General features: G+C 44.4%; 1 protein-coding gene across 1 annotated transcript; it reads left to right on the forward strand.

Annotated features, from left to right (window-relative positions):
* Window positions 1–1,994: 1,994 nt before the first annotated feature.
* basp1 (brain abundant, membrane attached signal protein 1) lies at window positions 1,995–8,279 on the forward strand. Its single transcript, XM_089008903.1, has 2 exons — window positions 1,995–2,143; window positions 7,309–8,279. The coding sequence occupies exon 2, from the start codon at window positions 7,329–7,331 to the stop codon at window positions 7,809–7,811; it is 483 nt and encodes a 160-aa protein (XP_088865029.1). The 5' UTR covers window positions 1,995–2,143; window positions 7,309–7,328; the 3' UTR covers window positions 7,812–8,279.
* The last annotated feature ends 4,416 nt before the right edge of the window (window positions 8,280–12,695 follow it).

Consider the following 12,695-nt stretch of genomic DNA (forward strand, 5'->3'; position numbering starts at 1 on the left):
AATCGTGTTAGCGCTCGGCGCAGTTAAAAGAAAGGATAGTTATGCTCTCACATTTTTGTGTGCGTTTCAATAATTTGGCTAACACAGCACATTAACATTCAAAGATTAAGGAGAGTACAACATATTAGAAAGTGTCAAGATACTAACAGTTATTTACAACTGGAAATGCATTTTAAGATTTGAATAGAATCCAATGTACCCACTGAAAGCCACTCTTCTGTCTTTTGTCATCTCGGAATCATATTTTGTTCTTCTTCTGCTGCCTCCTAAAGTTGTTATTGTTTTATCGGTCATCGGCGTCACCAAACTTCCCGTCAAGCCAAAACAGGAAGTAGAAGACAAACATTTCCTGTTTGGACTTTTATCGATGGAAGATGATAAGATCACTTTAGAGTCACGGCGTAAGGAGCAGTGGCAGCCACATGCGCCAGCGTTCACTCAACCCGGAATAACTCAAATAGATAGAAAGCTAGCTAGCTAGCTGGATAGATCGCTAATTCATAGCCAGCTAGCTAGCTAATACATAGCCAATAGATAGCCTTAGGAGTGACAGCAGCCAACCACTGCTATCGAGTAAACCAATCCTCCATTGACCATCTCCAGTTGCTCCAAAATGCTGCCAAAAATGTGTTTTGGGATATTTTTTAAGCAATTTATGTCAACGGCGAAAAAATAAATGAAGCAATATAGCTATCTACTGTGTTAGCTATCGATTAGCCAGCTTGCTTTCTATCTATTTGAGTTACTTCCGGGTTGAGTGAACACTGCCGCGTGTGGCTGCCGCTGCTCACCCACAGAAAAAAGCTTATCCTGTGACTGTAAAGTGACCTTGTGAGTTTTGAAAGGCGCTTAGAAATGAAATGTATAATTATTATTAGTAGTAGTAGTAGTACTAAAAGCTTATGAAAACGCTGCCATCTGGCGTACAAACCAGCATACTACACGATCCACGAAAAGGATTTCTTCCTGATTTTCGGGTGTGAGAAAAGTGACCAACAGGGGGCGCGCCAGTGCAACTAAAATACGCTCGCACTACGCTGGTTCTAATTTAGGAAGTAAACTTGAGACAGAAGTCATCAGTGAAAGCAAACACTTCTTTGGTATTTAAGGAGCCATTTTGGAGCAAGCAGGTTGTCCGGAAATTGAAATACACACGTGACGTCATCCAACTCAGGAGATAATGGGAAGGAAATCGATATTTGTATTGGATTGGAGGAGCCTTTATTAGTCTGGCCTTGGAGAGAAATTGACATTTCACAGCAACAAAGTGATGAAAGGAAAAGGAAAGGAAAGGAAAAAAGGAAAGTCGAAAAAGAAAATACAGGAGCTGCTGGAAAGGCAAATACTCTTGGGGCGGGCGCCATTTTGAAGTCAAAACAACAACAAAAAAACATTTCACATTTGGGTTGGGACTCATGGAAATTCACAAGTCCGCTACAGAGCAAGCTAGCTCGACCGCTGGCTGGATAGATTAGCATGGAATTTCACAAGTTTGATTTGCTTTCATGGGCCAAATGAAATGATATGGCGGGCCTTTACTTGGACACCTGTGATGTAAGGGATTAGCCAGCTAGCTGAATAGAAAGGGAAATAGCTAGCTAACTAGCTAGCTCGATCCCAAACTAGCTCTATAGATGTAAGGGATTAGTCAGCTATCTGAATAGAAAGAAAGCTATCTAGCTCGATCGCTAGCTTAATCGCTAGCTAGCTCAATTGCTAGCTTGATCGCTAGCTAGTTCGATGGCTTGCTAGCTCGATAGATGAGCATGAAATTTCGCAAATTTGATTTGTTTTCACGGACCAAAGAAAATGATGTGGCGGGCCAGATTTGGCCCCCGTGCCTCGACTTGGACACCGGTGATTCCCTGTGATCAATTGCGACGGTTCCGTGTGGTCCTCCTCAATTATTCCAAGTTATGATCCATAATGATGATTGTTTTGTTTTCTTCGGATTCAATTCAACAGATGTACAACAAACGAGCACGTCAAGAAGGGGGGGGGGACCTGAAGCGCGCGACCCAGAGGGGGGGGGGGGGGCGCGCACGCGCATAGAGCCGAGCCGAGCGCGTCACGCACAAGCACGCACGCAGCAGACTGAAGAGCAGCCAGCCAGACAAGCCCGCGCACGAGATCCGCCTGCAAGGTAACAAAAAGGCGCCGCTTTCTTCATTTCAAACTCAAAATGGCGACTCGTCATCATCGACCGCGTCCAAAGCTTCTTTTTTTGTGGGCAATTTGCGCGTGACCGGCGGACAAAAGACGCACGGCGGGAATAGCCCGTGGGGGGGGGGGGGGGCATTTGAGTACACTTTACTCGCCCCGATCGATTTTATTGCTCGCATCATTAATGCTCATTTTTCATTTGTCCTTCTTTGCCGGCGACAACGTGCACGAGCGTGAAAAAGGGGCGTGTGCCGCGTGCTGGCGAAGCGGCTCGAGCGGACACGCGCGCGCTCGCTCGCTCGCGTTTTATGTGAAGAGTACGCCGCAATCGTCTTCTAACGTATCAATACATGTTAAAAATGACACACAGTCGAGCTTATTAGTGTCAATCAAAATGACTTTTGGAGTAATCAGAGAATGGGCGGATGATTGACAGCTGCGCACATGTCGCCCACGTTATGGAATGATTACAAAAATCATTTGAAAGATTCATAATGAAATCGACATCCATTTTTTGGCGTCGTTCGATCGGCGGGGGGTGACGCGCACGCACGCACGCACGCGCGCGCACGACAACTCGGAGCGTGTGTGGAGAGCGGTCCTTTGTTTCCGGCGACGCGCATGCGCAGTGTGAGCAGGGTGTGGATGGGGAGAGATGCCACCTTGCTCTGGTGGGGGAAAAGGAGGCTGGGGGGGGGCGTGTCTTCCTCCACACGCGTGGCGAGATCCTTTTGTCAAGATGTGTGTGTGGGTGGGGGCAAAAAAAAATCACAATGGTTTCCTTCGCCATCAATTTAAAATGATCAGAATTGCGCAACAATTTGGCAGGTTTTTAGGGGGGGCGTGGCCAAGAAGTGGGAGGGGCTTTGAAAAAGGGTGCAGAAATATATTTGAGGCACCTCCCCCCCTTTATCCGAGAGCTTCAATTTGCATTTTATTGTATTATGTACAGCTGCCCCCATTTCAAGCTCAGATAACTCCCGACACATAGAACTTAGGAATTAACTCTCTTTTTTCTGATAAAAGAAGAGAGTGTAAGATGTCTAACGCTGCATTGAATGTTTATGTCGTCCTTCAAATCAATATCCTGTGCGTCGTCCTGCAATTTGAGTGAAAATGACAAAAACCCTGGCACTGCACTGGACACATTTTAGCACATCGTCTGGCAGTCAATGAGTTAAAAAAATCGGCCCATATAAAATTGTTGAAATCAATAATAAGGTTGATTTGGAATATTGGCAACAATTTTCCTGCTGCCGTTCAAGCAGCAGGTTGCGTTGGCAGCCATGTTCTCGACAAGGCCCTCCCCCTCTTCAAAATCACCATGGCAACGGCAGCACTCTGGTCACATGATCGTTCCTTGTTCATTCATCCCGCTGCGTTACTGTGTGTGCGCTTGCGTGTGTGTGTGCGAGCGCAAGCTGGTCATGTGATCAACAGATAGTTTTCCGCGGCATCCATCTTAATTAAGAATCAGGCGGCGGGATGCAGATGGTCGCTAGCGCGCTAGCGCGCGTAGCATCGCTGCGATTGGAGTTTGAAGGAAAATACATACGGCCAAAAAAATTGATTTTCGAGTTGAATTTTAGACATGACAAAGCTCGGAACTCAACGTACTTGCTAACGGTACGAAGCCGATAGTCATATAAGAGTATATGGAAATATATACATTTAGCATACATGAATATAGTGATACCTTAGCTTACGAACTTATTTGGTTCCCAGAAAGTGTGTGTAAGGCGAAAAGTGTGTCTTCCAAACATTGATTTCCCACAAGAAACCATTAAAATGAGAATAATCCGTTCCCAGGTCCCCATAAAACATCATTTCCTACTAAACGAGCCTTAAAACTACAAAAAATAGACCATATTTTATGTATAATAAATGTGCTATTGTATTGTAATGAAAGAAATATACTGTACTTTATAATAAAGTCATTTTATTGACCTATTGTGTCTTCCAAACATTAATTTCCCATATAAAACCATTAAACTGAGAAGAATCTGAGAAAAATAAAGTGTACTGTCTGATAACATCGTTTTATTGACCTTTGTGATGGTCGTTGATGTCGTTGCCTCTTGATGATATCCGAGTGAAGTTGCCGCGCTTTCTCGGCGATAATACCCTCACTCACACTGTCCCCTGCTAGCTGCTTTTCATTCATCTAAATCAACAGAAGATTTTCAACCTCTTCTATTGCCTGAGACCGTTGCTTAGACAACACAGAAACACCCTTAGCCACACGTAGCAATGGTCGACTTAGCATCCTGGTACTGGGAAGCTGAATTTGTGTTTTTCGATGATCTCCTTCTTCTGCTCGACCGTAATTTTCTTTTGTGTCTTCTTTGGTTTAACACTAGTCTGTGGTGGGGTCTTTTTCGGTCCCATGATAGCAAAAGTACTCCACTCGATAGCAAACTACGTCCGCATTCAAAGAAAGGGGGTGACAAAAACTAGTCCGCCAGCCAGCGTGGGGTCGTGTGGTTTGGTTTGTCCGCCGAAAACTAGTTTGTCTGCCAAGATTAGATTCTCGCGATTGAAATGTTCGTCAGGCGAAACGTTCGTGAACTAAAACGTTCGTATGCGGATGTATGACTGTATATGGAGATTAGCTTAGCAATGGTGTGGCTGCTTTCGAGGTCCTCATTGTTGGCCTTGTGTGAGCATACCGCAAATCATGCGGATGAAATCATATCACTGTTATTTTTCTTTGCTTTGATACGATTGGCAGAATGCAAACATTTCTTTCCCGCGGCAATACCAGATATGAAAGTCAACATGTCGCTCGAGTTAACCGATAACAACGTTTGCTCGCTGCCATGTCATCCTGTTGACTTTGTGTACGCTGCCGTCAATCATTAACTGCCGGAATGTTTCGCTGCCGACACTCATTACTGGCGCTCGTCATCTTGTTAGCGGTTAGCATCTTCCAACGCCTTTTAAATCATCGAGTGGCTAAAAGGCAAATTTGACTTTCATATACAGTGATACCTCAGCTTATGAATTTAATTGGCTCCCAGAATGTGTGTGTAACGTGAAAAGTTCATCTTCCAAACATTTATTTCCCATAGGAAACCATTAGAATGAGAATAATCCGTTCCCAGGTCCCTATAAAACAATTTTCTACGAGATAAGCCTTAAAACTATACACCATATACCTTCGATGAGAAGGTTTCTTCAGCCGTCATCTCTACTTTTTTGAAGGTGGCGGACGTTTCGCCTCCTATCCAAGAGGCTTCGTCAGCGAACTGGCGAAAGGTTCGTGAGCCAAAGCGTTCGTAAGTCGAGATATCTCTGTAGACTGATCCAAGGCACCCCAAGAAAAAACCCCTGTAATAAGGAAGGATGGTGTTTGGGTGTTGCAAAAGAAATACAGGACATTTACCCACATATATGCCACCTCAAACTCGACGGGTGCCTGACTGAAATCAATGAACAAGATTTTGAGTGACGGCGAACGAGATCGATCCCTTTGAAAGCATCAATGATGGACTTGGAGTTAATTTCATCATATGGACTGATTGACACCTGTGACAGGTGTTGTGGTGTTCCTGTCGTGTTTGTTGTTCCCGTGCGCTATTGTCCTCCGTGGAGGCGCTTGGAGCAAAGAACAAAAAGAGGACCGATAGAATTGTCACACGCAAACACAGCTGACAACACAAAGTCCTCAGTGATCAATGCTAACAATGCTAACCATGCTAACGGCCAGTGAGGTCGTGCTGGATTGTTTTCATGTGTGTTCTCCGTTTGTTTCTATTGTTCCATTGATTGACTTCATTTATTTAGCATTTCATAAAAAACATGTACGTAGCATGCCGGAATATTCCTCCGCCTATTCACTATTTGTGATCACGGAACTACTGCATGTTGCGACGTCAGTTCTCCACGGCAGTCGACGAATCAATCCTGTGTTCTTCCATCAGGCTTTGGCCACAAAAATGGACAAACTACGTCTTCAACGGCTAGTTTGGACGGCGGGGAAAAAAAATCGTTGGCACTGGCCTAACTACTCGAGGATTTGAACACTGCATGAACCAACAAAAGGGCACGGAAAATCCTACTTGACCCTCTGCATCCTGCCCACTACCTTTTCCAGCGACTCCCTTCAGGCGGGCGATACCGATCCATGCACTTCTTCTCTCTAGCTATTAACGCTGTAAACAGTTAGCATGTTCAAGCGGAGACAAATTCCTCGTGTGTTCTACATACTTGGCCAATATAGCTGATTCCGATTCTGATTAAGCTAGCAAATTCCGTGCCAAAAAAGATGAAGTGAAGTTCCTTTGAAAATCCACAACGACATCTTGACACCACTTGAAGCATCAAGAATGCGTTACCATGGCGAGACGGTTGATGCTAACGACGTTTGTCAGCGACATTCCAGGACTAAAAATTGACAAAAGCTCTGCCAGGCGCCGTCGTCTTGTTTGTCCTTTGATGCAGCCCACGCTTTTTGTCATGCGATCTGTCGCAAAATGGCCGACGGGGAGCGTGGCGCTATCGCGTCGGCGTCACGACATTCACACTCGGGGGAGGGGGGGGATCAAGTCAACCAAATGTGCCTTCAGTCAGACAGGACTTGAAGAAGCTTGGCAATGGCGACCTAGTTTAAGAACCACTAAATTAGACAAATCCTAACCCTAACCCTAATCCTAATCCTAATCCAAATTTAACCCTAATACTAACCCTAACCCTAATACTAAACCTAACCCTAATCCTAAAACTAACCCTAATCCTAACCCTAATCCTAATCCTGACACTAATCCTAACCTTAACCCTAATGCTAAACCTAACCCTAATCCTAAAACTAACCCTAACCCTAATACTAACCCTAATCCTAATCCTGACACTAATCCTAACCTTAACCCTAACCCTAACCATAACCCTAACCCTAATCCTAAAACTAACCCTAATCCTAACCCTAACCCTTCGCAGCGTCAACCAGTGCCCAGACTAATTAGGACAATGCGGGCGATCCAAATACTCTTCAAACATTTATTCAAGTGCATCAATAAGTGATGAGTAGTGAGTGAAAGTGAGGTTAAGGGCGTCCCGCGATTGCCACGTTACGTCCGTCTCGCGCTTGTCAGCCTCCCAAAACCCGAATGACAATCACATTGATTTGTTGTTGTTTTTGTCATGCAGACGCCCGACGTCCGTCCGCCATGGGAGGCAAACTGAGCAAGAAGAAGAAGGGCTACAATGTCAACGACGAAAAGTCCAAAGAGCCCGACGCCAAAACGGCCGAGGGCTCCGTTCCTGACGACAACCAAACGGCCACGGACCTCAAAGATGAGAGCGCCCCCGCCGCTAACGATGCGGCGGCCGCCGTAGAGGCTACACCCGCCGCCGCCAAGGAGTCGGAGAAAGAGGCCAACGCCGAGCCCAAAACAGATGGCGAGCCCGCCAAGGCCCAGGAGACCGCGGCCGCCGTTGCCCCCAAGGAGGCCGCCGACCCCGCTGCCAAAAATGAGGCCGATGCCAAAAAGACTGAGGCCCCCAAAACCGAGGCGGACCCCAAAGCCGGCGAGGAGGCCCCCAAGGAGATCCCCAACTCGACGGCAGCCCCCGAAGCTCCGCCCAAAGACCCCACCGAGGCACCAAATAAGGATCAATGCAAAGATCAAAGTGTCGCCGCTCAAGATTGATTGGTGGACCCCCCCCCCCCCCACAAGGAAAGCCACGCCCACTTTGGACAATAACAACAAGAATCAAGAACGACCACCGACTGGAGCGACACCTGAACCCCCAGATACTAAATTCTAATGATGAACTTCACCAGCTGCCCGAGCGTCATCTCACGACGTCACGTGATCGTCTTGGCCACGCCCCCTCACACAAAACTTTCTTAAACCAGATCCCAAATAGTCAACATTTCCTAAATAGTCAAGAGTAGATTTTGTACTAAAAAACACAAACCCAAAAAAACATTTGTAATATTTCTATACTCGTTTGGAACCTGATATGAAATACTGAAATGATGATCTGATTATAATCTGATTCTAGCCCGCTTCGGGTCTAGTTTGTGTCTATTCTGGTTTGGATTTAGAAGCAGATGAGGTTGAAATCAAGGCTGATTTGGCACAGGTCTGGATCTAGTTTAGTTTTAGTCTAATTCTAATCTAGTTCCAGTCAGGTCTGGCACGGGTCTCGATCTAGTTTAGTTTTGGTCTAATTCTAATCTAGTTCCGCTCAGGTTCCTGTGTGGTGCTGATCTTTGACTAGTTTGGAAGTAGTCTGCTTCTGAATTGGTCCTGGTTTGGTAGCAATATGGTTTTAATTTAGTGATTCGGGATTACCGCCATTTGAATCTCGATTTGTCCTGGACTGTGTACAACTAATCTGACTCTAATTTGGTTACGATCTTTTAGTCCAGTCCAGTGCTAGTCTTGGATTTGACTCGTACTGGTCTTGGAACAATCTGATTCTACATTGGTTCTAATTTGTCAGGTCACATCCTTGTCATTCGGGACTACCATCATTTGAATCTGGATTTGTCCTGGACTGTATACAACTAATCTGACTCTAATTCGGTTATGATCTTTTAGTCCAGTCCAGTCCTATTCTTGGACTGTACTTGTACTGGTCTTGGAACAGTCTGATTCTACATTGGTTCTAACTTGTCAGGTCAGTTCCTCGTCTAGTTCTGGTCTTGTTCTAAATTGGTGCTTATCTCGTGTAGACTAAAGTCAAATTCCATCGTGGTCTTTGCCTGGAACACACCTGGTTCTGGACAAGTTTGACTCGCATGGTGATCTAATTTTAGTCTGGTTCTTGACTAGTCCTGGTGTGGCTGTTATGGCTCTAAATTGTGATTGATCTGGTACTCGTCTGGATCAAATTCTGGTCAGGCTCTAGTCCGGGACTAGTTTGGAAGAGGTCTGGTTTAATATTGGTCTTGGTCTAGTACTCCTGTTGTTTGGTTCTTGTTTAATACTGGTCTACATTGAACTAATCTGGGTCTGGATTTGTTTTCTGACTTTGATTCTGGTCCACAAATAATGAAAGCGGAAAATCTTTGAGGTTTTGGATACCAAATTAAAAGGTGGACAACCGTCCTGATGCCAGTCTTGACCTGTCACACATTGACCGCATTCAAAGCCCGCGTGCACACGCATGCGCAGGTCGTGTACATTTTTTGCGTATTCGTGTGCATCGGAAGGTTTGAGGTAAAACGTGTCCTCAAACTTTTGACCGCATGTCCACATGTATGTGTGGTTGTGACATACATGTCAATCGCCTGTTCTGACCTACCTTTTGCATGTGCTGCCGGTCCCGTCCGTCTGTTGGAACCGGTGAGGATAAAGCTGCCGTGGGTTTCTGTGGTAACCGTGTGTCTCCATCCAAGCTAGCGCCGCTCGCTACAGCTCCCCCCCCAAAAAAAACAAGACACAAAACAAAAGAAATTCACGTTTCAAAGTTGTATCTTTACTTGTCGAAATGGTGCACAGTCGTAATAAAAATCAAAACAAAACAGAAAAACGACATTCCTTTTGTTGTTTGTGGTTTCCGTGACAACCGGGCGCATCGATTTACAGCTGAGCAACAGTTAGCAACGTTAGCGCTAAGTTAGCACTCTGAGTATTGCTTCATTGCTAACATTGATGGCATTGTTAGAATTACTATATCGGTTAGCACCTATAACTACGTTATTACTACGAGCACTGATAGCATTGCGAGCATTGCTAATTGTTAACACTGCTAGCAATGTCAGCGCAGCTCATGTTGTTAGCACTGGTGGTAATGGCACAAATGTTAACACTCTTAGCACTACCAGGATTTTTAGTGCTGAAAACATTGTTAGCAATTAGCACCAATAAGATCTTTAGTACTACAAGCAGATAGTATTGTTAGCATTGCTAATTGTTAACACTGGTAGAATTGTCAGCGCGGCTCATGTTGTTAGCACTGGTGGTGTTGTTAGTGATGGCACCATTGTTAGCACTCTTAGCACAACCAGGATTTTTAGTGCTGAAAACATTGTTCGCGATGCTGGCAATGTTAGCGTTGCAATTGTTAGCACTACTAGGATTTTTTTTGCTGAAAACATTGTTTGCAATGCTGGCAATGTTAGCGTTGCCATTGTTAGCACTACCAGGATTTTTTTAGTGCTGAAAACATTGTTAGCAATGCTAGCGTTGCCGTTGTTAGCACTCTTAGCACTACTAGGAATTTTAGTGCTGAAAACATTGTTAGCAATGCTGGCAATGTTAGCGTTGCCATTGTTAGCACTACACTAGGAATTTTAGTGCTGAAAACATTGGATTGGATTGGATTGGATTTGCCTTTATTAGTCTCACAGTGGAGAAATTTACATTGTTAGCAATGCTAGCAATGTTAGCATTGCTAGCATTGTTGCTAGCATTTGCATTAGGTAGCGGATGTAGCCAAAGCAAGCCACACCAATGGGCCGCCGGCTTCATGCATCATGACCATTGGTTGCCAAGGTGACGGCGGTGCCCACTCTCGCCTAGCAACAGGCTAAGATGGGAAGGATGAATGAATGGAAGGAAACGAGAGGGAATGGGGGCGGGGCTTGCATGTCGGGGGGGGGGGGGGGGGGGTTTATTGGATGCCATATGTGTGCGGACGCACACACGACATTATGTAACGTGTCCCTTTAGCAGCACATGCCCTGCCCTTCCATCTTTTCCTTTTCTCGATTTTTTTCTTTCTCCATCTGTTCTTCTGGCTTTCCTTTCTTGACTCCATCTTGGTTCCTTTCCATGTTACTTCATTTTCCCTTTTGAACGAAACGAAACGAAAGTTTCAATAATCGTTAATATCACGGATGCTAGGGTGAATTTTCAGCACCTTCTAAATCACGATTGGCCCCGATTTGGATTGGATTGGATTAGCCTTTATTAGTCTCGCATTGGAGAAATTGACATTTCACAGCAGCAAATTAAATGGAAGGGAAAGGAAAGGAAGAAGTAGAAAAACTAAATACGGGAGCTTCTGTAAAGGTAGCCAATCTTGTGGCGCCATCTTGAAGTTAAAAGAACAAAATGCCGTGTGGCAACTAGCACGCTCTGCTAACATGCTAACGTGGGGCCAGGCCGTCCATCGCCTTGACTTTTCTTTGACTTTTATGACATTAATTGTATTAGCTAACTAGCTATCTAGCTATTAGCTGTATAGCTATATAGCTGGCTAGCTATCTGTTGGCTATCTATTAGCTATCTACTAGCTGGCTAGCTAGATTTCTCTCCATTTCGCTTTCTATTGGCTATATGGCTATCTAGGTGGCTAGCAATCTGCCTAGCTATCTGTTGGCTATCTATTAGCTGTCTATTAGCTGGCTGGATGGCTTTCTATCTATTTAGGTATCTATTAGCTAAATAGCTACCTAGGTGGCTGGCGTTTGTCCCCGTCAACCAATTCGTAAGCGATGGTGGGGCTGGCGGGCTAGTTGCCTAGCAACCGTCTGCCGTGGCAATGGCAGCTTCGTGCAAGACAGCGTTTGATGGCGGACCTGGAAATGTAGGACGCTCGTCTCTCGGGGAAAGTCAACATGCGCGCACAAACACACACACGGCGTCGGGGCGCACTGGTGACAATGAGACGTGGCCTCGGTCAGCAAATAAAGATCTGACGATATTCTTCCTGCGATGTGGTTGTTTGGAAGCACAGGTGAGTGGTCATTGTTTTATAATAATAATAATAATACATTTTATTTCTAAGCGCCATTCAAAACTCTCAAGGTCACTTTACAGTCATAGGATCAGTTTTTCTGTGGGTGAGCAGCGGAAGCCACACGCGCCAGCGTTCACTCAACCCGATAGTAACTCAAATAGATAGAAAGATAGTTAGCTAATAGATCGCTAATATATAGCTAATAGATAGACAGCTAGCTAGGTAGCCATGTAACTAATAGATAGCCAGCTGGATGATAGCTAGCCAGCCAGCCAGATAGCTAATAGATACATTTATGTATATATGTTTTTATGTATGTATTTATGTGTGTATTTATTTATGTATTCATTTATTATGTTCCAAAGTGTTTTATTTTTTATTTCATCAATTAACATGTTTATTTATTAATCTATTGATCTATTAACTTTATTTATGTATGTATTTATTTATTTATTTATTATTTACCAAAATATTTTGATTTACTTAATTATTGATGATTTTCTAAAATAGTTTTAGTTGTTAATGTATTAATTGACAAATGAAGCTTTTGGATGCATCCAAAAAACGTTGCTAAATCGATTAGACAAGCATACACTAAAGTACAGCAACACGCCAGTCAGGCAGGAGTCCTTTTTTTTATCAACTCTGTCGCCAGGGTTGTAGCAACAAACTTCGTTCTGGCTTCTGATGTGGCGAAAAAAACATTTGTAGAGTCGCTCCTAAATCGGTAATCGTGACTTTTGTTTCGGGCGGTGAACTTTGACGAGTTTCACATTGTCCCCCATGAAGGCGTGACGAGGAAAGACGGAGAAGCCATGCTAGTTGCTAAGCTAATTTTTCACAGCAAAATAGCAAGCAAATAATACGCTTTATTAAAATCAGTTTACCACTCGCTG

Source organism: Hippocampus bargibanti, linkage group LG11 (genome assembly GCF_051943395.1).
Source record: "Hippocampus bargibanti isolate YZ-2025 linkage group LG11, ASM5194339v1, whole genome shotgun sequence".
Lineage (NCBI taxonomy): Eukaryota > Metazoa > Chordata > Actinopteri > Syngnathiformes > Syngnathidae > Hippocampus > Hippocampus bargibanti.

Bases quoted from the DNA above. Each gene is read 5' to 3' on its own strand.
- basp1 (XM_089008903.1), top strand. From the start codon at position 7,329: ATGGGAGGCAAACTGAGCAAGAAGAAGAAGGGCTACAATGTCAACGAC.